Raw genomic sequence first — 25,047 nt, 5'->3', positions numbered from 1 at the left:
TGTTACCTCTGCTGTTAGCTCTCTCTCTACAGTTCCTGAAGTTTAGATCCTAAGAAAGCCCCTGAAATAACTACTAAGGTAGTTTGTAGGATTCCCTGGAATGAAGCAGAACCTACAGTGTCCTGAACCATAAATATTAAAATAATAACAATAATATTCTGTTACTGCAGTTTTAAGAAGGTCTGAACTTCAGACTCTTGAGTAATGGGAAGTGGGGGTTACTTTAATGAATTTAAAATATTAGTTTTACTTTAAAAAGTTTTAATAAGTATATATGCATAAAAGTCATAAAAATGTCATCTATATTAAACATAAATCTGAGACTATTAATATCATGAAAATTGCAAGACATCTTATCTTTTCTTTCTAAATGTTTGCTTGCCACCATTTCTTTGCCATTGTTAAGACCACTGTGCCTTAAATATGTAACAGACAGATCTGTATTTGGAAGGTGAAGGAAGGGTTTGGGGGAGGGCAGAGAATGGGTCCAAGTTCATGTTATGTGGATGACTGTGCAGTATTTATTAATTATTTATTGCAGAAGCAATTTTCAATAAACTTATAACTGATCAAAATGTACCAAAGAAATGGATCACTTGACAATGGCACTGTTTCTGATTAGAATATGTGCTGGTCCTCAGATTTAAGATCTGTAAACTACCTAAGAAATCATGACAGTAATATGACATTAACATTTAATCCATATTAAAAGTATTTTAATTTGTACACATTCACAGGACACACTTGTCTGTCAAAAGGAAAGAGAAAGATTTATGGAATTGGTCTTGCATAAAGCAGAGAAACTTCATGCTGTTTCATCTCATGATCACAGTCTGAGAAAAGTGTCTGTTTTAATATGCACTTTTACCCTAAATGTCAAATGTATATTGTCTTAGGTAAGGAAAATAAGTTAAACACTGGGAAGAAAAGGATCTATAATATTATGCTGAAATCCTTAAATAGTGACATGAGCTAATAAATATTTTTAATCAGTGTTTAATAGATTTATAGAGTATATGGGTAACATCAGGACATTCTGAGATAATTATATCCTCATACTTACTCATTTAGACAAATGTCAAAAACAGTTTTGCAGGACACAGTGGGGGAATATAAAACTACAACTGAGATATTAAAAATGCAACAGACAAGTGAGTTTAGAATAGTCATAATCTATTTTTTGCATTTTCTAGTTCATGTTGTATGTTAACCGAATCCTCAAAAGTATAATAATAATACATTAACTGTGTTTATACTTGTGTTAAATAGCACTATCAATCTGAGAACTGAAATACAGCAGTTTGACTTGTAAGTTCTACATAAAATAGCCTAAAACAAAGAGGACAGGGCTTTTATTAGAACCTGATAATGTTATTGATGAGTATGTAATAGCAATGGGCCTGCCTACATTTCTGGCAAGCAGCAGCTGTATTCTTACAAACCACTGATGGGCTAAACAAACTATTAATGACAGTTGCTTTTCAACACTTAAGATGGTCAGACTGTGTTCCTTAACCGCAAGGACAAGTAGGTCATCATTCTCAAATGCTATACAATATAAGAAACATAAATGAGACCTGTGGGGAGATAAAACCCACAGGTATGGCTCCAGAGTTCTTTCGCTATTCAACTATTAATAGAAAACAAATCCCACTTAAAGCTGTAAACACTTGTAATCCTTTTCACTAAAAGATTTATTACCACTCATTAAATTTTCCACCTAAGGGTGAACAAGGTATTATTAGGTCTAGTGTCAACTGCCGTCCTGAAAAACACAACTTAACACCTGAACTCAAAATTAAAAAAAAAAAAAAAATTTGTCCCTCTGTTACTCTTGCAGAGTAAGATGATGAAATTTTTACCCTATTGTGTAAATCTGTGGAGTAGGTTTATGAACACCCTAGGTTTATGAACACCCAACCAATCATTCATGGGTTGCAGAATTATACTTAATGAGTATGAGGGAAACACCTAGAGTCATCACCAGACTCAGAAAAACTTCTTCATTGGACACATGTCTCTCAAGTCAATGTCTTTTAATGTATTTTTCTTCCTGGTGGTCACTGAACCAGCAGTATTAGCCTCACTTGGGAGCTTGTTGACATGCATATGCTCAAATCCTGCCACAGATGCAAAGAATCAGAATCTGTACTTAAACAAGATTCTCAGGTGACTCATATACACATTAAAGGTGGTTAAGCACTGGCCTAGATTACCCTGTCCTCTTATTCTAACTTACCTCCATTTTACTTTTCAGAAAAGAGAACAAGGGAGGATAGAAACATGATCCTGATCCGAATAATTTACTTCATTCATTCCCAAAGGGACACAGCACAGACACCATTCTTTCAAGTCACAAACAACCCACAAAATTATTTTGAAACTAAAAAGTGACAATTTTCCATATAGTTCTACCATTTTCTGATCTAAGTCCCTCTCCAAAGAGAAAAGGATAGCATTACTTTTATAGTTTGCTTATGAAACAATAATAGTTATAATCAAATGTTAAGGCTCTATCTCCTATACTTTTTCTTCATGTTAAAAATGCATGTTAATATCACTAATCCTACCTAGCATTTTAATCCTCATTCAGTAGTACAATAAGGCTATTACTCACTACATTATCCAGAATTTTAAAACATAAAGTGGTAGGCAAAACATGAAGTCAGCACCCTTTGATATAAGAAGAACTTACAGTCAATTTTCTACATCTTTACAGCATCATTAATTTAAAAAAAAATGTCAGGAGCAACATCACCACCTAATAACCACCCTCCTTCAACCCTTCTGTGTTAACAGACATAACCCTTAGGTCATTATCAGAGGGCCTTTCATCCATATATGATTCATCATCAAATAAAAAAAATTATTTCTTTAAGTTCATTATAAAATCTAATTAAGCACAACCTTATAAGCAGTCTTTTCACTTATCTTCTCTAAGTTTTTAAATATAATATGGGCACTGAGCTCTTAGAGATGTTCTCAATTTAGTTCTGTTGATGAATACTACAGGATTCCTGCAGAGTAATTCCTTAGGATTCAAGATCAACAGTAGTTTCCTAAGTAAATAAAGCAGTAAAAAGAGTCAGAAATAAAAGTACTAAAATAGAAGACAAGCAAAGAAAGCTTTAAATATATATACACACACACACACATACACAAAATTAAAAGTCCCTGAAGAAGAAAATAAATGGAACAAAGTTAATATTTAACACTATAAGAAAACTATTTCTGGAAATGAGAAAACTTAAGTTCACATATGAGAAAGCTTACGGTATATTTGGAAAAGTTCAACTTCAGAAATAACCAATTTTTAGAATTATCCTAGTAAAACTAGACTTTAAGGACAAAGAAAAAATGACATGACCTCAAGGCAAAAAACCAAATTACCAGTAAGGCTGGTGACAGAGATACCAAGAACAATATAAAAAACAAGGCATTAGTGGAATAATACTTTTAAGAAAGTCAAGGAAAGAAAAGACAAGCCAAGGATTTTAAATCCAGCCAAATTGTCATTCAAGAGGCAAGAGTAGAAAAACAGTTTGGAATGTGAAGGATCTCAAGGAATACTGTACATAGGAGGCTTTCCTGAGGAATATATTAATACTAGAAGATGAGATGCATCAAAACAAGACATAACTGGGGAAATATCACCAAACTAACTGATAGTAAACATTTAATATATTTAATCTGAGCCTATTTTAAAACAAGGTAACAGCATGGGTAGAGGAATATTAATAGTATATAAATGTTGCATGTTCTAACAAAGTACAAGAATACAGCACGAAGAAATGGGGGGAAAAGGAAGAAAAGTAAAGTACAATAGGAGTACTGGCAGTAATAAAAGTAACAGGTGGGAGTCAAAAGATGCCATTCAAAAGGTTAAGCAGGAATAAGGGGGATTAAAAGCACTATAAAAGATATAAATATAAAGATAACCATTAACAAAAATATAAACCTTCCTAAATTTAATAATAATAATAATAATAATTATAATAGCTCTTCAGAGACAACTCTCCATAGCAGTTCTATACATCTTACATAAGCTTTTGTTCTGGACTATCTTTTCAAAGATGTTTGTATAGCAAACAATCTTGGAAGACAGAGTGAGTATTTCCCCCTGGACCGGAAGGCAGTTTTGTTACCTGACTAGGATAATAGTAAAGATGTCTTTCTCTTGGTCAAAATTTGGGTAGGTTTTCTAGCAGCCCTTATAGAACTTCTAAACTTGGAATTCCTCAGCTATGATACAAACACACTAAGTATGCAGCATCACTACAGGGGACCTGCAGATTAAGAGAAACCTACAGAAATGTGAAGCATGTGCTCCCTGTTGTGCTGTGAGTAATAAAGCATTTGTCTCTGACCCAGGAATCTCTTGTTTTCTGCCAGCATCTATGAAACTGTGACAGGCATGCAAGTAGGCTAAAGTCTCAGAGCCTTAATAAAGAAGGCACAGCCAAACAGAGAAAGAAACACAATTAATATAATGATACAGTAATTATAGAGTGATTTCCAGGATATATGGTTAAACTTCCCCTCCCCACAAAACAGTACAAAAAAGTACATACAATTTGCTATCTTTCATAAGAGGAAGAGGAAGTACAAATACACATGCATGTGTGTGCACATATGTGCCCACACACTTAATATTAACAAAAAAAGAACAGGGAGGATAAAGCAGTAGTCAAAATTGGCTACCTACAGGAGACAGAGGAGAACAGGCGAGAATGGTCACCTTTCTGAGAATACCACTGTGTATAATTTTGACTTCTGGAAGCATGTGAAAATTATACATGTTCAAACATATAATTAAATCAATAAGAATGGGGACAAAGGTACCTAATCTGAATGCAAAAAGAAACAAATGAAAGCAACTATATTTCAAATGAATAACATCACTACACTCAAGTGAAAGAAAAGAACTACTAATAAATCTTGTACTCTTTTTAGTAGGTTTGTTTTTCACAAAGTATGCTTGTACCAATTCTGAAACTTTTTTGCGTATTATATGGTTGAGTAAATGAGTAAATGTATTGGTGTTGTTAGGAGTCAGGGTTTTCACTGTCAAAAGAACCCAGAAGTCACATGAAAGAATTCTCCCTGGACAAATCTGGGACAAACTGAGTATCAAAATAAATAAGGAAAGTAATTGATAATAATCTATTTAATAAAATCAAAATCCAGTCCCATGAACAGTGTATAAGACGTGGAAACAACCCAAGTGCCTATCAATCCATGAGTGGATTAATAAAATGTGGTATGTGTATACCATGGAGTTCTACTCACCCACAAAAAACACTGGTGATCTAGCACCTCTTGTATTATCCTAGATAGAGCTGGAGCCCATTCTGCTAAGTGAAGTATCACAAGAATGGAAAAACAAGCACCACATGTACTCACCATCAAATTGGTATTAACTGATCAACACTTAAGTGCACATATAGTAGCAATATTCATTGGGTGTTGGGCAGGTGGGCAGGGGGAGGAGCAGATGGGTATATTCACACCTAATGGGTGTGGTGCTCACAGTTTGAGGGATGGACATGCTTGTAGCTCTGACTCAAGCAGGGCAAAGGTAATATATGTAACCTAAACATTTATACGCCTGTGATATTCTGAAATAAAAAAAAATCCATGAGACCTTGCTTCTGATAAATAGATAAGTAAAATAAGAAGGGTGGGCTTTCCTTACAGTATAATACTGAATGTAATATGCAGGGAGCAGTTGAGTTGGCAAATCTCCATTTTGCAATCATTGGGCAAGAATCATCAATGCATAATGGAGCAACAACCTTCAAAAGGCTCTGTCTAGAACTGTAAACAGACTTAGGCTTTATAGGTAGTGGACAAGTTTGTGAAAAGAAAACTAAAATGGTATTGGGCAGTATTATTATAAGAAATTTAAGCTGAAAAGAATAACATGCTGCTAGACCATCCTCAGGAAAACTTGGTAACATAGAAAGAAAAGAATGATAGAACAAAAGCTGAATCAAGGATCTGAGAGATAATAAAGGACTTAAGTAAAGGAAATCAGCCCTTGAAAATGTTCCAAGGGGAACAGTCCAGCTACTCCCCTCCTTTCTCTATAGACCCACACCTGCTTTCTCCTTTTCAGGGTTACATATAACTATACACCAAGAAGAGCCCATAAACATATAATACAAAGATAGTGCAACTATATGTTTCCTGGTGGCAAGTGTAGCAAGCTGCATATGTCATTTTCTTTAACTTACTAAAATTTATATTGGCTTTTTCCTCTCTTAGAAAAATGCTAATTCTCTATGATAATTTAAATAAATAATTTGGAAAAGACAAAGACTGAAGAAGGCTACATAAAGAAGAGATTAATTCCAAATGTGTGAGATGCTTTTCTCATTTCAATTTTATACCATATATATTTAAAAATCCATCTATTAGAAGCTATCCTTCTAATTGCATTTGGCTATATAGCCAATTGAAAGAAGCGCTACCTACATATGCTATAAGCCAAGGCCTCTAAATAGTCTGCTCAGTGGTAAAGGGGAGACATACAAACCTCATGAGCTCACAGGTGTTAGAAAGAACAGGTTTCATTAATGCTTAACCCAGAAATTGTAAGTTAACCTCCTTCTTAGGCATGAACCTTCTTAGACAAGTTATGAAGAATATCACTGACTTCACTGAGTATTATAAATGCACAAAGCAAGACAGATACACAGACAGATAGATGAATATATTATTGATAGTTCACAGTGGGTCAATTACAAGTTAGAGTCTTTCAAACTTAGATGAAATGCATTAAAATCATCTACTTCCCACTACCTAACTATATGCTAATCCTGGCTCCTTCATCCCTAAAATGTTAATCTTTGAAATATATTTGATGTATATGACCCAGATAAAAATGAAGCATAACTTAATGTCAAGAATAGAGAATAATTCACATACAATTATTCTTGACTTTAATAAGTGGCTATGCTTTATCAAAAGTTTTGTAAAAAATTTATCTGGACAACTCTTTCTTCAGATGAAATCTTATTTAAAATTTCAAAAGTTTATTCTACAAAATAACTAAAAGTGGAACTACTTTGGTTGAAGTAGGCAGTGGAACTCTGGAGTTTCACCTGCTTTGAAGATCTTTCTTGGCAGCCCAAGGCACAGTTAGAAAACTATTGCTGCCTAAGATTATAAGTATAGTATAAGTATGTGCAATAGTCACTGAAAATGAGATCCTACTAGAAAGTTTAAAGAATGGGAAATTTAAACTAGGAAAAAATCAAACCCATTTTTATTTAGTGAGGAACATAAAGTAAATATTATTAGAACAGAAGTATAAAAGACAGCTCATTTTGGTACTATGGTAGCTGTTTTTCCTTGTTGTAAGCCCCCAGTTGATACTGCAATGTGATATTTCAGATCAACATGTTTATTCTGATGTCCATATGTCCTAAATATATGTGACATTATTAAGTGATAAACAGTAGCCTAGAAAATGCTTTTTAATGATGAAAAACAATGTTATTTGCTAACTTCTAATCCTAACAAGTACATAGTTCAAATTTTCTAAGATATTATATCTTGCTTCTTAACAATTAATCTGTAATTTTTAGGATCACTCTTAAAAATCTAGTTTTCTTCAATTTCCTTTAGCTATTAAGAGTAAAACCAAAAATTCCTTCTAACTCTAAAACTGCTGTAAGTCAAAATGAAGCTGCCTCTTGCTACTGTTTGCTTTTGTGAAAGCAGAACAAAAGCACATTAATACTTAACAAAGCTACAGTATAATACACGAATGAAGTCTCACATTAAAAAAGTACTTAGACTATATTTACAAAAGAATCTCTACTATTAATTATTCAACATTTGGGTTTGACCAGAAACCAGAGCATGACTGTATAATGCTCTGTTTAAATGAACTACTTAATGTAATAAACACTCAATACAGTGAGCTTAATGAATTTCAGATCTGTTATAAATAGTAGTTTTTCCAATTTTTTGGTCAATGGACATATTTTAATGCTAAAGCAGTTTAAATTTTACTTGTTCTTTAAAAATGTTTACTTAAACCAAAAATTTTGTATCTCAATTATTTTATATTCTAAAACTGAATATAGTTTAAACCAATGCATTATTCATAAAGCAAAGACATCAGGAAAAACAAAGCTGTGCACTTCTTTCAAAGCCGTTAAATTGCTAAAACATACCATATTTATGCATGCAATATTTGATTGTGTTTTTCTTAAAACACAAGCTTGTTTTTGTTAGATCAAGATATGCCAAAAATTCTACACCAAACAATTTTGTTTATAATTAAAGCAATCATCAATCCAAAGATTGTCATCCATTTTATTTCATCTCTACATCAAAAAAAAAGTAATTTAAAAAAAATTTTAAATTCCCTTGAAATGATAAGATAAATGAAAATGTGAGTGCCTTCACATAATAACAGTAAGCTGACCCTTTGGGAAATGGTTGACTTTCTCAATACAAGGTATTCAAAGCTCATTCAAAAGTGTTCATTTAGAATGCAGATATCAAAGATGATGCAAATGTTCAGAGAAAATTAGAACTTACCAGATGTTCTAATCCAGCTTTGATGTTTCCAGATTCCCTAAAATAGAAGAATAAAAGTTCTAAATAGTTGCTAAACCCTTGTCTGCTCTAATTTATGTTTACCTCAAAAATGCTTTACAAACTCTTTTAATTTTTCCTTCTTTACTAATCTTCATAATAATGCTGGTTTTAAGGACAATACAATTTTCATCAAAAGTGAACACTTTATTTATATTGAACAGTATTACCTCTAAAACTGGTATTTCACTAACAAAAAACACTTTAGATTTTTCCAAGTCAATGGAGAACAAAAAAATATATTATTATACTTATACAATATCTGTTTATTTTGCAATTAGCTGTTTCATTAGAGGTTATATTTATTTCCAACATTTATTATGAAAATGTTCAAACTCACAGATTCTATCTACCATCCAGATTCTACAATTCACATTTTATTATATTTGCTTTACCAAATACCTATCCATCCATGGTTGCATTTTTATATAAAGAAAATGCACATAAAGAATACATTTGTGAGTACATAGCTAAATAACTAAATCTTAACACATTTTTTCCTGACATTAATTTTATTAATTTAGTCCACTTGGTAAGTCAGGACCTCAGATTGTTTTTATATTTAAAAAAAAATCACCAAAGAAAAAACAAACATAAAATATCATATTATAAGTATCAAATTTCTTGCTTTTCACCGTAAAAGAGACTGCTGATAGAACTAAAAATACAGGTATCTGTACAAGTAGCAAAAATAATTTAAATATACATTTGGTGAAGTATGGCAAGTAGTTGAATTTTTTTTCTGATTTCAAACTATACTAACTTACTAGTAAAAAATGAGCTTTTCTCATTCTGATTAAGCAATATTTTAGTTTTATCACAACTACCAAGCTTATCTTTTTTAACATGAAATTATAATTCTACCACCCTGCACAAAGTAATTATAAAACCTCCAACAATGAACATTCATTATGTTTAATCTCCCCAAACCTCTTAGTTTTTCTGAGGAGTCTCAACTTTATTTCTTTTCTATTTCTGTCTCCTATTTTTCCTTTGCCAAAAACATACTTATTCTGTTTCGTTTCTCTTGCTATACTGTCTTTCCAGATTTCTCCACCTTTATTCCCTTCAGACTTGCTGCTGGAAAATTGTACTCAAAGCTTCCAACCTTTGCTCTCATTGCCCAGTCTGATATAGTAGGAATAAATTCCCACTTCGACTGATTAGCACTCATCTTTAGCCATTCTCTCCTTTACTTCCTGCTTCTGACAATCTTAGCAAAACTATATATTCAATGTTTAGAAATTTAAGGGTTTCTGAACTCATTCTCTAATCTCATTCTCTAATCTCTAATGTCATCACAGTCCTAATGACAAATGACAGGAATAAATTACTACAAGGTGTGAGAGAACGGTACTATTTATATAAATAATTATTTTAAACTTTATTATTACAAAATTAATACATTTATTGGAGCTGGAAGTCAAGTGAATTTTTAAGTTTTCACAAGGACATTCTCATAAAGTTATTTGTATAATTTAAAATTTAAACAAAAAAGGAACACAGATAGTGAAACATCTAAATAGTGCAACATATATATGTGTGTGTACGCATACACACTAAAATTAATTCTTCCTCCTATTGCTGACTCCCAGTTCTCAATCACTGATACTAGCTCTTTATTTATCCTTATAAAGGTATTCTACATGCTCACTCCTCTGTATGTACGTGTGTGTCTTTTCCAATTAGGTGTTTTTAAAATCCCAACAGAAGCATACCATACACACTGTTTTGTACCTTTACTTGGCAATCTATTTTAGAGTTGGTGCTATATAATCTACTTCACTTTCCTTTACAGCTACATTGTCACAAATGGTTCTTATTATTAAATAATATTACAATATAAAGAGAACAAAAAATGCTCAGATTTAAAATATAAGTCCGTAATTCATTATCTGAAACCACTGGGGCTAGACATGCTTCATTAGAATATTTCAGATTTTATAAAGGTAAGGTATGTTATATAACACTGCCAGTGGGTCTTAAGCAACATCTCATCATCATACCCATTAATAATTCTGAAAGAAACATATAAATGTCTTCATAAAGAGGGATAAATAAAAACTATAAACACGTTCATTTCAGAGGAGGTTTTGCTGTCAACTTAGTTTGCCACAATCTTAGGGAAAATCACCTGGTTTTCTGAGCTATTTGCATTTTAGAATTGAAATTTTTTTAGAGAAGAAATTTTTCTTTAAAACAAAAAGAAAAGGTAGGCTATTGCTATGCTATGTTTCCAACTGAGTCTTTAAATTAAAATATATTTAGAAAATATGTGTTTTGAATGGTATGCCTGAGAGAAAACTAGGCATCACTCTTGACGCACTCCCTTTTCTTCACTGCCAAATATAAGCCACAGAGTCTTGGCTATCCAACATCCTTAATTATCATTGAGATTTAACCACTTCTATCTTCATAGCTGCTATCTTATTTCAGATGGTCATCTTTTCTCCCTAAATTATTGCAACAGCCTCTTGAGTATTGATGGCTCCTGCCTTGCCCCACGTCAATTCATTCTCCGTAATACAACAAAATCTTTCCAACATACAAGTTTGATCTTGTTAATTTCCTTCTTAAAATCTACAATATCCTAGCACAATGCAGTTTAACTATTACCTCTTATCTTGCCAAAGCTGTGTCACATGAAAAGTGACAGTAAAAAGCCATGACAAACTAGTAACCTGGTTTCACTCACCACTGAACCACTTGCTCCCTCTACCTAAAATGGTCCTTTTTTCCCCTTCTAGCTAACAAAAAACCATCCTTCTGGAACCAACTTAAACTATACTTCAACTAGGGAAATATTCTCCTTTTATCACAAACAAAGTAATGAATTCTTCCTTGTTCCCGTAACACTCTGAGCATGTCCCATCACAAAATTTATCACACTTTTCAATAAATGCTATTTACTTTCTCACCGACACTGCTAAAATCAAAATTCCTTGAGGACATGCATTGCATCTTTTTAATTTTTATATTCCAACACCCAATACAATGACTGAATCAGAGTATGTATTCAATTAATAAGGGTCTGACACCTGACCGTCATGAGACGAGCTTGGATGGAGAGTCAGTAGCAACAGCTCAGATCTCTGAGCAGTCTTACCCAGTCCCACCCTATCTCCAACCCACACAAAAAGCAAGGCAATCTGCAACAGTGAGGGGGTTGCCTAGGATACTAGTATTAGGAGATATGTGTGGGTGTGTGCATGTGTGCAAATGCTAGTGGGGTAGCCAGTTGTTTTATTTTTTTCTTGGTACTGTTTTTGAGGGAGTTGGGGGGAACAATGGCAAAAGTGGTTAAGGCCAAACTAGAGCACTGAAAGCTTTCCACTCCAGTTCTTAAATTAACCTGGAGCACAAGTCAGAGCTCAGGCTTTTACCCCTCCTCTACATTAAAATTACTAGCCAAGGTAGCTGAATGCTGCAAGGATATAAAAGATTAACCCACAAGTAAAATTTTAATATGCATAAACACAGGAATTGAAAAATAGAACAATCTCATCCAGAGAAAATAGAATAGACAAAAGAATGCAAGAATGTAAACATCCTCGAAGGGATGATTTTTAAAAATGTAAGTATGATAATGCAGTTATGGAAAAGAATCAATATTTGATAGTGAGTATTAAACATATAATGATTTGAAATAAAGAACTCAAAGGATGGATTAAAAGCACAACAGATACAAAGAATAAATCAATAAACTAGAAAACTGAGTAGAAGAAGAACTATCCCAGAAGGCATAGGGGAGAGGTGAAAAGACAGAACAAACAAGCAATAAAATTAAGAACAGGAATAGAAGTGCTAACATCTATATAATGGAAATCCTAGACAGAAAGCAAAAACAAAATGGAAGAGAAAAAATATTTAAGAAATAATCACATAAACTTCCCAAATATAAAAATATTCAAATCACAGACTGAAAGAACACATAAAGTGGTGAACAGGATAGTTAAGGAAAAAATCCACAGCAAAGATGTTGTAAGGACATTTAAGACTATTATGGATTAAGAGAAAAGTCTAAAAGGTTCCATAAAGAAAAAGGAGAACCCTCCATAAAGAAGAATAACATTGATATCAGACTTATCAACATTAATGCTGGATGCAAGAAAACAATGGAGTAATAACTCCCAAGTGTTAAAAGAAAAGGATTGTGCAGCTATGATTTATATACAGCTAATAAACTATTTTCTGATTAGAAAGAAAAAGAAATTCTCAACATACAAGGTCTCAGAAAATTCACCACACAAAGACATGATTTAAAAGAAGGCTTGAGAAATATAATGCAGTAAGAAGAGAAATAGATTAAGGAAGAAGCAACACAATAAGGCAAGTAAAGGTTGGCCTAGAATTTGTTAATTACTCTTATTAGTAATCAATAACTAAAAACAAAATTGGAGAAACTTAACCATAACTATCTGGAATTAAAATGCCCAAGAGGATTATCAGATTGGGGAAAAAAACAAAATCCAGCAATGTGTTATTGACAAAAGACACATAATACAAAAGGATTCAAAAGAGTTTCCCAAAAAAGGATAGAAATACATATATCCAGTTAAATATGAACCAAAAGAAAGCTGGGGTGATAATTTTCATGACAAAATATATTTAAGTCCCCTACTCCTCCATATTTATATCTACCTATCGATGAAAAAGAAGGGCATTCTATTCTAGTAAAAAATGCAATTAAGAAGTTTTTATTTGCATCCAAAAGGTCTGCATATGCATAGAGCTTAATATAAATCATATTGCGACAACAAAATTTGAACAGGTTGTCCATGAAAATCAGTTTTCTTTACTTTTACTTTGGGCAGAAAGACAAGGAAAGTTGACCATCTCAAAACAACACAGATAAAGCATTATAAGTACATAAATAAAACACAAGACAACCATGATATACTAATATAATCCTGGTTCTAGAAGCAGAACACCTAAACTCAAATTTAAGCTCTACTACAAAATGGTCATGTGAACTTGGGTAACTATCTTTTCTGAAGCTCAGAATATCTACCTATAATGTGAAGATTACTTGCCTTACCTAACACATAAGTTTGCCATGAAAAAGAAAGATAATACATATGAAGATGTATAATAAATTGTAATGTGCTACACAAATGTTGTTATGATGGATATTTAAATACACAAGTCTTAAAATTGATTCAAAAAGTCTTCATGAATTTTAAAAAAGAGAGAGGCAAGATCCAAAACACTGATAGAGGGATCTTGCAACAAATGGTATAAAACCTGTCCTCTTTAGTGGTCTGTCTCTAGGGTTGTCCCTGTCATGACTTCATCAATATTTGTGCAACTCCTTTTGCCCTGTGCTGAAAGCAGACTTAATTCAATTATAGGTCTCAAAACTGATAAAATGGTCCTGAAGTGGAAAATGGGAAGAGATTATTGGCAAATGAATAAAGATTTGTATCGAACTAACACACAGGAGTACAGCAGGTCTTTTTTTAATCATTCCCTGTCTTAAATCTTCTGGGAACCATGAGTTTCCCTTCCCCTCATGCAGCACATCGATTTCTGAATTAGACTGCAATATTAAATAATTAATATACTTGCCATGATTGATGTTCTGCATTAGTTGAATATTAGGTTATCAATCAAAATCCACTTGGTTTAATGTAATAATATTGAAAAAGTGTCATGGACTGTTCATCCAATTTGTAGTTGAGGCAGCACAGATAGTAATGTTGGCATAACACAAGGCTCTAAAGCAGGAAATGCAGTGGCTCAACACGTATGAGGCAGACATTTTGAAACTCACTGGGATAAGGCTGAGGTTGTCCTACATAAACCAAGTGGCTCCTGTCGGTTTCAATCTTAGGTGTGAGAAGATGCCATGTATCAATCATGCCATAGCAGGCAAGAAAAGAATTAAAAGAAAGATATTAATTTACATTTGTTACAAACAAATTTCGTTATTTTTCCAAAAGAAACGTGCTCTAAGTCTAGAAACTGTTGTATGATAGCTTACATCCTCTTAAGAAAATTCTAAACAAAAGGACTAAGATTTTTTTTTTAGATCTAGTTTCACTTGAAAAGGATCAACTTTTCTTTTTCTTTTTTTGTTAATACAAGAACAATATCATACCAAAGTGACAATTCAGTTTTTTAATGGTCTAACGGAATCAGGTCAAAGAGTCACATTGAATAATGGTATCTATTTTGAAAAAACCTATTCCTTCTGATGATGGCATTCTCCTTTACTCTCAATATTTTGCATCTACATGTGTCAAAATATTAGCTTACAAAACATTTTATTTGCTTAAGTTGCCTAGTAAAGTAAATGACCATTTGTCTCATAATCTCTATTCTATCAATCCAAAAATCTATTATGCATTTACTGATAAAAGTGATACTTTAAGATAAATTTAATAACAAAAGACATCCAAAAGAAAAGTGATCCTTTTTTGCAACGGAGTAGAAACTTAACAAAATAAATATAAACTAAAATCATTTCACAGACCAAACCATAATACACATAACTAATTGAAGGTAGCATTAAAGTATTATTTCACTGACCAAGCCCTTAACAAATAAAAGAATAAATATATTTCTCATCAGTAATGTATATGTATTACCCTAGGAATTATCAAAAATAGAGTAACTTAAAAATTTTAAAGTAGGCTTTTTTGTCATGAACTAACCATATTACTTACTTTAAAAGATTGGTATACTGCAGTTTTCTACAGGTACAATAGCTAAGATCACAGTTAATTCTGTATATTTTCCTTCATGAAGAATCTACAGGAGTTGTTTTTTTTACATGATGGCAGTCAAGGCTTATAAAACCTGACTACATAAATTATAAAAATGTCTATACCTCTCTTCTCAAACAATAATGAATAAATTTTTATGTGTATTAGATTCTGTTATATATCAAAAGTTATTAATGAAAAGTTTGGTAAAATATAAATCTAAGAAAACCTGTGTTTAAATTTCAGCTCTATTATTTACTAAATGTATGATTTGTCAAGTTCTATATAGGTCATTAAATAGGAAGTGTCCGATTTCACATCAAAAGTGTAGTTTATTATATTTCAAACAAGAAGCAGTACAAATTAATCAAAGTATGTGCCGCAACTATCCACACAGTTTTGTCATCTTAACAGTAGCTATTTATGCCAGCAGCAAACAAGCCTGGAGAGCGAGTGGTGATGAAATAGCAAAAGGCATTTTCTACAGCTTCTTGAGAATTGAGTATTTTTCCTTGCAAGAAGTAGTCCAAAGCCTGGAAGAACTGGTAGTCAGTTAGCACAAGATCTGGTGAATACGGTGGATGACAGAGTGTTTCCAAGTCCAGCTGCTTTGGTTTGAGCAGCATTGTTTGTGCGACATTATAGTAGAATGCTGTCCTGCAAGAGGATTGGCCTGTCTCTATTGACCAATCTTGGCTGCTTAACCACAAGCATCCTCATCATGTCACCCAACTGGTTGCTGTAGCCATCTGCTGTAATCCACTGACCAGGTTTCATGAAGTTGTAGTGAATAATACCAGCACTGGACCACCAAACAGACACCATTAGCTTTTTTTGATGAATATTTGTTTTTAGACTCTGTTTTGGCACTTCATCTTTATCCAACTATTGTGCCAAAGGCTTGTAATTGTCAAAAAGAAACCATTTTTCATCACACGTAACAATACAGTGTAGAAATGGTTCACTTTTGTGTCATGACAGCAAAGAAAGGCACGCTTTGAGAAGATTTCTCTTCTGACACTCATTGAATTCATGCAGAACCCATCTATCCAGCTTCTTTACCTTGTCCATTTGTTTCAAGTGGTCTAATAATTGTTGTAATAGTAATGTCAACCCTTGCTGCTAATTCACGTATAGGTTGAGATGGATTCGCTTCCACTACAGCTTTCAACTCATCATGATCCACCTTGGTCTCAGGTCACCCACATGGCTCATTTTTAAGATTAAAATCACTAGAACAGAATTTCTCAAACCATCAATGTACTGTGTATTCATTAGCCACATCCTTCCCAAACGCTTTGTTGATATTTCAAGCTGTCTGGACTGCATTGGTTCCATGATGAACTCATACTCAAAAATAATACAAATTTTTGACTCATCCATGGTTTTACAAAAATTACTCTAAAAAAATTTTAAAGATAATCACAGGCCAAAATGTGTGTCTGAAAGACTGAAGATGTACCTTCACAATAAAAATAAAACAAGAAGTGTCAAAGCAAAACATCAGAGATAACAACTCTCAAATTTAGTATTTAAGGAAATTGGACATTTCATATTTAATATTCAATTTTTCTCACCTTAAATTCAAAGATTAAAAAGATAATCAGCATATATATAAATAGAAGTCACTCAGTTAGTACTACTGTTTAATGTAACGGGCTAATAATGTGCCAACTGACTCCATTCAACTTTCAAAATAATAAAAATCTTTATAGAAGGTTTAGCTTCTTTAAATTGCCTTAAATCTATTTCAACCATAATATCTATAAATGAAAGTCAGCTTCATTTTCAAATATCAAATATTGTATATATAAAAAGCTTAGCCCAATGGCTAGCATTCAATAAGAACAACATACACATCCTGATATAAACATATTCTTATATCCTGATCTCTTTGGAAGAAGGTAAAGTGTGTTTTTTTTTTTTTTAAAAAAAAGCTTTTTGATGCCTAAAAGGAATAAATTGTTTTCTTTTTTTTTTGTCCTTTTTTAAAAAATAAAAGCAAGCAAAAATAATTTCTCAATTACATAATATTTTTTACATTTTAACTCAATAAGAATAATACTGAATATCAGCACTAAGATCCAAAGAGATTTTCCTGGAATCTCAGTTTCTACTTACCAGATTTGATTAGAATTCTTAGCATTTTTCTCTTGATTGGAGAACATCTTACAAATTAGTGTCTCTAAATATATATTCTTATGTTGCTATAGTTCAGAACGATGGTTTCCAGTTGTTTGCATTTTCCAAGTAGTTTTTGATTTGACTGATTATTACTGGTAATAAATTCTGCTCTAGAACTTATAAATCATTTGCACAGACAAGTCTACTACGGTTAATAAAATTTAAGTGTATCCTGCTCTTTTTAAGATCCTTCAGTCGGTTTTGCAGACAAATATTAATGAGCATCCATTATGTTGGAACGAGTTTAAATTGAATATATTAAACAGCCAAAGACTTATGATACAAACTGAGCTGATTCCAATGGGAAACTGAACACTTAAGTTGGCATGGATCAGTTTAGCCACTTACAATAAGTCAGGTAAACAGGTTGTGGAGTTCACAGAAAGGGCCCACAGGGAGGAAAAAAGAGATTTCAGTATTTCTGAAGTCATGTTCTAGACAACAGTCCCAAACAAAGGAAAACTAAGAGAGCTTGTCACTAGTAGATCTGATCTAAAAGAACTAATATAAGAAGTTCTTTAGACACAAGAAAAATTATAGCAGAAAGAGCCTTCGAACATCAAGGTGAAGGAAGCACAACAGAAATGTTATTTATTGAGCACCCTTAGCTCAATGATAAATTCTCAAGGGATAATAAAAGCAATAACAATAACAACATAAACAAACATCATCAACAGAAAATCAAGAGAAGATATGATATATATGCCTTAGATGTTAAAATCTGTGGTGTCAAACCAAGGCAAATACAGTCAGCCCTTCATATCCATGGGTACTGCATCCATGGATTCAACCAACAGTGGATCAAAAATATTCAGGGAAAAAAAACTGTGTCTGTACTAAACATGTACAGATTTTTTTTTCTTGCCATTATTCTCTAAACAATATAGTTGAACAACTATTTACATAATATTTACATTGTATTAGAAATTATAAGTAATCTAGAGATGATTTAAAGTAAACACAAGGATGTGCACAGGCTATATGCAAATACTATGCAATTTTATATCAGAGACTTGAGCATACAGGGATTTTGGTATCCTCTGGAGGTCCTGGAACCAATCTGTGTATACCAGTGGATGACTATATATAAAATAGTTAATGTCCAATCCAGGCAGGGAAAAACCATGTGATACATTTCCCACATGCAGGACAAATATTCATAATCAATGACAACCCTCTTTTCCTCTAAGGCCAGTGCATCTCAACATCTTTCTCAACATACTGTTCTAAGCAATCATGGCCAGTTAAATGGAGTTAGCAGGTGAGATGCAACCCATTCACCACTACCCTCTTTAACCTATGTTCTTGACCTCATTCAAGAGAAGTGCAGAAAAAGAAGAAATTGCCATATGTGTTAGGGTGGTTGGAAAAGATTTCAAAGAGGAGGGTAATTTTAGCTGGATCCTGATGGATTGATTGTATTTGGGTAGACTGAGTAAATAAAAATGAGGAAGCAGGAAGAATGAACTCAAATGTCCACCATGACCTGATCAGGTACGGTGAGTGGCCTGCTCAGAGAAGATACATTAAAGGTCATATAACTTTAACTCTTTAAAGTAATTTTTATTATGTATGTTTTCAGGTCCATCATCTACAGTTGTATACGTAGTTTATTAGGAAAAAAGAAAAAACCCAAAAGGGCAAGTGGAAGCTAAAAGTTATATGCCCTGGCCAAGCAGTGCATTCTGGTGTGCATCTACAGGAAGAAGAGATATCTTTTCCTAATATGCACAAAGATGTCATGTGGGCTAGCAGTGGCCCTATAAATAATAAATGCTTATTGCAGAAAAATTCAAAATCACATCTGGTTCTAATGGAGACGAAAATAAAAGTCACCTGAAATCCCACCAGCCAAAGATAATAGCTTCAATATGTACTAGTTTTTTCCTCCAGACATTCTTATGAATACACATAAATACAATTATTTTTCTTACAAAAATGAGATCATGGCTGATTTGTTATGTAGTTTAAATTTTTTTACTACTTTATTATATATTGTAAACAGCTTCTTGGGTGTCAATAAATACACTTGCATATAACATTTTTAATGTTTACATATTATTTTGCACATAATGTACAATAAGTTAACTTATCTCTTATTGTTAGACATTTGAGTTATTTCTGATTTCTTCTTACAAATAAAACAGGGGTGTAAAAAAAGAATAACTGATCATTAGATTTAAAAATCTTTTATGAACTTTATGTAATGTTTATTGCAGTGCAGTGCAGTTAAGTAATTTTTAAAGGGGGAAATAAGCCTAGTATATTTCATCTCTATCATTTAAACATAAATAATTTATTAACAAATTAATGTATTATTTTATATATATAACAATGTAAATATCAATTATTATTATAAATAATTTAAATATAATTTAAAAATCAAATTTCTACTTTCAAAAAAGTCCATATTAGGTCTCAATAATTTCATAAAAGCAATATCTGTCCAAACATAATACAAAGTCAACAATCCGAAATAGAAGGTTTTTATGTATGTGTGTGTATGTATATGTTCTATTATTCTCTTCAGCTGCTAAAATTGAGGAAAAAGTACAATGTGTATATTTTTCCTGAGAAAAGCAAATTTTCAGTAACTCAAGAGATTGATTATTCAATTCTTCAATTATTAAAGTCTTTTGATGCTGTTCTCTTCCTTCTGATGTTCTCCTATTTAACGATAAACTCCAGCAAGAAACTGAAAACAAAGGTGTGTTTTAATCAGGTAAATATCTAACAGGACTAGGAAATAACAACTAAAACTAAATCAAATGAAACTCCTCAGCCTAGAAGGCAAGATTCTTGCTCAAGTGAAATTATTTGCCATTTCCTAAAGACCTCTCTGTACTTCCCAGCACTTAAATCTTCATGGTATTTGTCCAAGTGAACTGAACTTCTCAGAGAATTCACTTTTTAGGAAATATGAACAGTATGTGCCAAGTAATGCAATAAGTGCTTTACGTTAATTAGTTCATTTAACCCTTATAACTTTATTATGAAGAGATAAAATTATTACCCCGTTTCACAGATGACATAAATGAGGCTTAGAGAAATTAAGTGGATCAAACAGTACACCCCTCAGCTAGTAAAAGGCAGATTTGAACCCAGGCAGCCTTGAGTTCAATGCCCAAATTTTAGTCAAGGGAGAATTTATTACTCTCAGTCTCTAAAAACAATAACCTCAACAATGAAACAAGATTTTACATACAGTATTTCTCTATTCCTCAGTTGGAACTGTGATTGGGGAAGAGGCTTCAAAGGGGTGAGGATTTAAGTAAAAATGAACACTAACTCTTATTGACTGATAGGCTAACATATGCCAGGTGCTGAACCTGGTCATTCACACTTAAAATCTTATTAAATTCTCACAATATTCACAAAAGGAAAACTGTATAAATGGCTAACACACACAGGTCAAGAACAGTAAAGATTTGTAAAATAAAACTAAATGCCATTTTTTTACCAAGCAAACAAATAAAGATTAAAACAAATGATACTATTCTTTGTTAACAAAGGTAGAAAGAATCAGGCACCCGCATACCCTGCTAGTGAAAGAAGAAAATAACAGAAGTTTTCTAGAGGGTGATTGGGAAAATGTATCAAAATTCTCAATAATACACATAAAGCCTTTAACTTGACAGTTCTTTCTCTAAATGTATCCAAGTGATACATTCACAAGATACTAATCACTCCACTGTATTTAATACCAAGCCCCCGCCCCCTGCAAAACTGGGAAACAAACTAAATGCCCAAACTGTCAAATAAAATAAAATATTTATATAACAGAAAAGTATATAGCTATTGAAAATTATGATGTAGCTGTATATTTTCATGAAAATATTCTTGTGGTATATTATTTTAAAAAACACCAGCATATTACAGTCTGCTTAGGTACTTCCCAGTGATGATCTCAACATGTAATTATCTTGTTCATTTATTTACTAGCTTTTGTTTACCAATCCATTTGTTTGTTTTCTGTCTTCTACAATATAATGTAAACACCAGGATGGCTGTGACCCTGTCTATCTTAGTCACCACTAACTAGATCCTGAGAGCTTGGCACATGTGGTTCCCAAGAAATGAATGAATAAATAAATGAAGAACTGAAAGAGTGTCTAAAAAAAAAGAAAACCATATGACAAAATTCCAGAGGGTAAATTTTATACATGCATGTATACAGTGTGGTACGTGTGTGTGTGTGTGTGTGTGCATCCAAAAAGACATAAACTAAAAGTTAAACAGTATTTAACAACAGGATTGTGACTGGTTTTTATGTTCATTCTAATTCTTTACTTATGCGTTATCTAAAATTTCTTCCATGAAAACATAGTATTGTTAGTCCAATTAAAAAATATTTTTTAAAAATCTTCACAGCAACTCTATGGAGTTCAATTATTCCCATTATCCTCATTTTGTGAATAAGGGATCTGAGGCTTAGAGTAAGAAAGTAACTTGCTGAAATACAGAGATTGCTTTATCTGAATCCAAAACTCACACTCTTTCTTTTACAATAGAAATACTGCCTAGCATATCAGATAACATAAGGCTGCTCTATCTTCAGCCTACACTTTTTCCCATTCTCTATACTACTGAAAAACTTTCTCATAAATTATTTATGTACATGCCTGTTACCTTCAGTGTTCACTTTACAGTGTTTACTGCCTATATTTTTGTTCATCTTTATGCCATCTACATTCTTTAGTACAAATAGAATCTGCCTAAATTTGGTATTTAATTATATAAGATACAAATGAATTCAATTTAGAGTTGGAGAATATGGAAACGAAATAGAGATAATGGGCATAGTTATGCCCATAACACATGAGACAGAGATGGCGAACTCTTCAATAATTTATCTAGACTGGTCCAAGTTTTGCCACATTACCTTCCTTCCCCAGTTTGTCTATATTAATTTTGCCTCCTCTCACTTCACATCAAAATTCCTCCAGCACTCTTCTCCCTAACATCAATGTCTTCATAACCCATGTTCAATTCACTGCCTGCTTTATAACCTACCGTATCTGGCTAACAATTTTCTACTACTATGGAAAATGTAACTTGTCTCAAACCAGTTCATTATCACCTCCAAAATTTTGCTCATGCATTTATTTATCTATAACAGTCTTTTTTTCCCCTCTCTACATCTGCAATTTATTGTACAAGAATCAATTAAACTCCCATTTCTATTTATGATCATAATAATTTCTTATATCTCTAAACTTACCTCTTGACATTTAATGGATAAATGCTAGATATTGCAAATGCCCTAAATTGAGAATGCAATGATGTATGGAAAGTGCTTACAACACTGCACTTGGCGAATATTACTAATTATTGTCAACATCATCATTACTATGCAGACCTTTCATGAGGATTGCCCAATACAGTAAAACCAGAAGAAAACAAAGCCACTCTGAGATACAATGCTGAGCTGGCCTCATTCATCGGCTAAAAGTGACATGACTCCTACACAACATCCTCACAGAACATATGCTTTAATGTCATGCCACACAAAAATTACAAATTCTCACATACAACAGGACATATAGACTGCATCTGAATAGACATAATATTATAATAAATCTGTGGATACCAAGGTCAACTGTAATAGAAAATTCCCCATAGTGTAGCACTTAATGGTTGGTTTTATTTTATATGGCTTCTATGTATGTACCCCTTCCCAAAGTGAGGTATTTGTTTAGGTAAAAATTTTGCTTTGTTACCACATGAAGCTTTTTGATAAGCATAGATCCGTGGTGTGCAACGTCAATCAAATTTTAACTTTCCCAAAACTATACATGAAACATAAAGTCTTTAGGCCTTGGGATACAAAGATTAACTAAAACAATTTTATTTACATATCACTAATATTAGCTACCGTTCACTGAATCAGAATTGAAAATCTTTGGAAGTCACTCACCCTCTTACCCAACCAAGAAGAATGTTTACAACATTCATGGGTTGTTTTTAGGTTCTACACTCAATGAAGAATAAACTCTTTCATTGAGCTCAGTGTTTAACAATTCTAATAGTTTTAAAATGTCTTCTTTATGCTATAGGGAAAGAAAAATAATTTTTTCTTCAACCCTCATAGGTTCTTTGTTGAAAGGGAACCCTGTAACAAAAGATAAATTAACAAGAGAAAAACAAACAAAAGTTTATTAACATGTATATTTCGTATTTTATAATACATGGCAGATACCCAGAGAATGAGTAGTTAAGAGGTGACTTTGAATTTCAGCTTATATAGCATCTTCAACAAAGAACAGCAAATTTTTACAGAAGTGACAAGACAAATGAAAAGGAGTATGAGTCTCTAGGGGTGACAAATTGGTGGAAGGCAAATAAAGGACAGATAAAGGCTAGTTAGTAAGGCTTGTTAATGTAGATTCCTCTGGTCCCATCTCCAAGCCTGTAAGTGTTCAAAGTTTTCTTCAGTGGTTAACCTTTGTTCTACCTGGTAGAACAGGGAGAGGGGGACAAGATACCTTTTGTTTTTATAAATCCAAGTCCTGCTTTCAGGCAAATAGAGGGAAGGTAGAAATCTTTTCTGTGCCTGCTTCTTAAATTTCCTTCAGCTCAGCAATCTCTCATATTTTGGAGTGGCTTGTTCTGGTCTGCCACAATGAAAAACCAAAAATCTACTTCTCCATTTACTTCATCTATTAATTCATATTATTAAGTATCTAGTATAAGCCTGATAGTATGCCAGGGACTAGGATTAACAGGGATAAATGTGACATAATTCCTATCCTAAAAGGATTCATAGAATTATTAGGAGAAGCAGAGAAGTAAATAAATAGCACAACAAAATATTATAAATTTTATGCTTGAAATCTAACTTCATGAGGGTGTAGGGTGGGAATCTTTAAGGGTGGGAGGCATGGAAATTGTAGGTAGCAGAGACTCTAGGAAATACTTCACAGAAGTGATGCCTGAGGTATTCCTTCCAATAAAGGCCAACCCCCAACATGGGCTCTGCATCAGCATTTCTGACTTGCAAGAGGACTTCACTCCCTCAACTATCTGTTTTTCCCCCTTCCCCTGACACTGTATTGCTTTGCTACTGTGGAACAATCAAGCAATCCAGTGTGTGGAGGTGGTCAAAGGAGTACTTGCAGCAATAAGCAAGAGGCAAAAAGAAATGTTTCCTCCCTAGTGTTCCATTTTTCCCTCACAGAACAGCCAGGGTGATGGTCAGGTGAACACAGTGCAGGAGGAGAGGAGGCTAGGAAGGTTTGATTCCCTCCTGTCTCTTCAGGCACCAGTCGGGGAAGTAAGGAGGGAAAGGGTGAGAGATATGGAAGGGATAGGAAAGGAAAGGTATAGAATTGAAGTGGAGAAAAGTGCCTCAGGCCCCAAATAAGAATGCCTCTGCACTGAAGCTCAACCAAGGAATGCAGATATGTATATAAATAGCACTTGTGGGCAGTTGAGTCTCTGGCTGCAACTCCTTCCAGAAAACTGTAAAGCACTGGCTGCATATCAAGTCTGGTATGAGGAGGGCAGCTTTCTTCCATGAGGTCCGCCAGGCAAAACCTTGTAA

At 33.1% G+C, this 25,047-nt stretch overlaps 1 protein-coding gene across 1 annotated transcript in view; it reads right to left on the bottom strand.

Annotated features, from left to right (window-relative positions):
• RSRC1 (arginine and serine rich coiled-coil 1) overlaps window positions 1–25,047 on the bottom strand; it is a 399,121-nt gene that overhangs the window by 204,917 nt on the left and 169,157 nt on the right. The window contains exon 5 of the mRNA XM_045562125.1: window positions 8,557–8,593. Coding sequence (XP_045418081.1) covers window positions 8,557–8,593 — 37 coding nt within the window. The remainder of the gene's footprint in view (window positions 1–8,556; window positions 8,594–25,047) is intronic.

Source organism: Lemur catta, chromosome 1, assembly GCF_020740605.2.
Source record: "Lemur catta isolate mLemCat1 chromosome 1, mLemCat1.pri, whole genome shotgun sequence".
Lineage (NCBI taxonomy): Eukaryota > Metazoa > Chordata > Mammalia > Primates > Lemuridae > Lemur > Lemur catta.
Note: the sequence above shows the minus strand (reverse complement) of the source record. Positions and strands in the feature narration are given on the sequence as shown.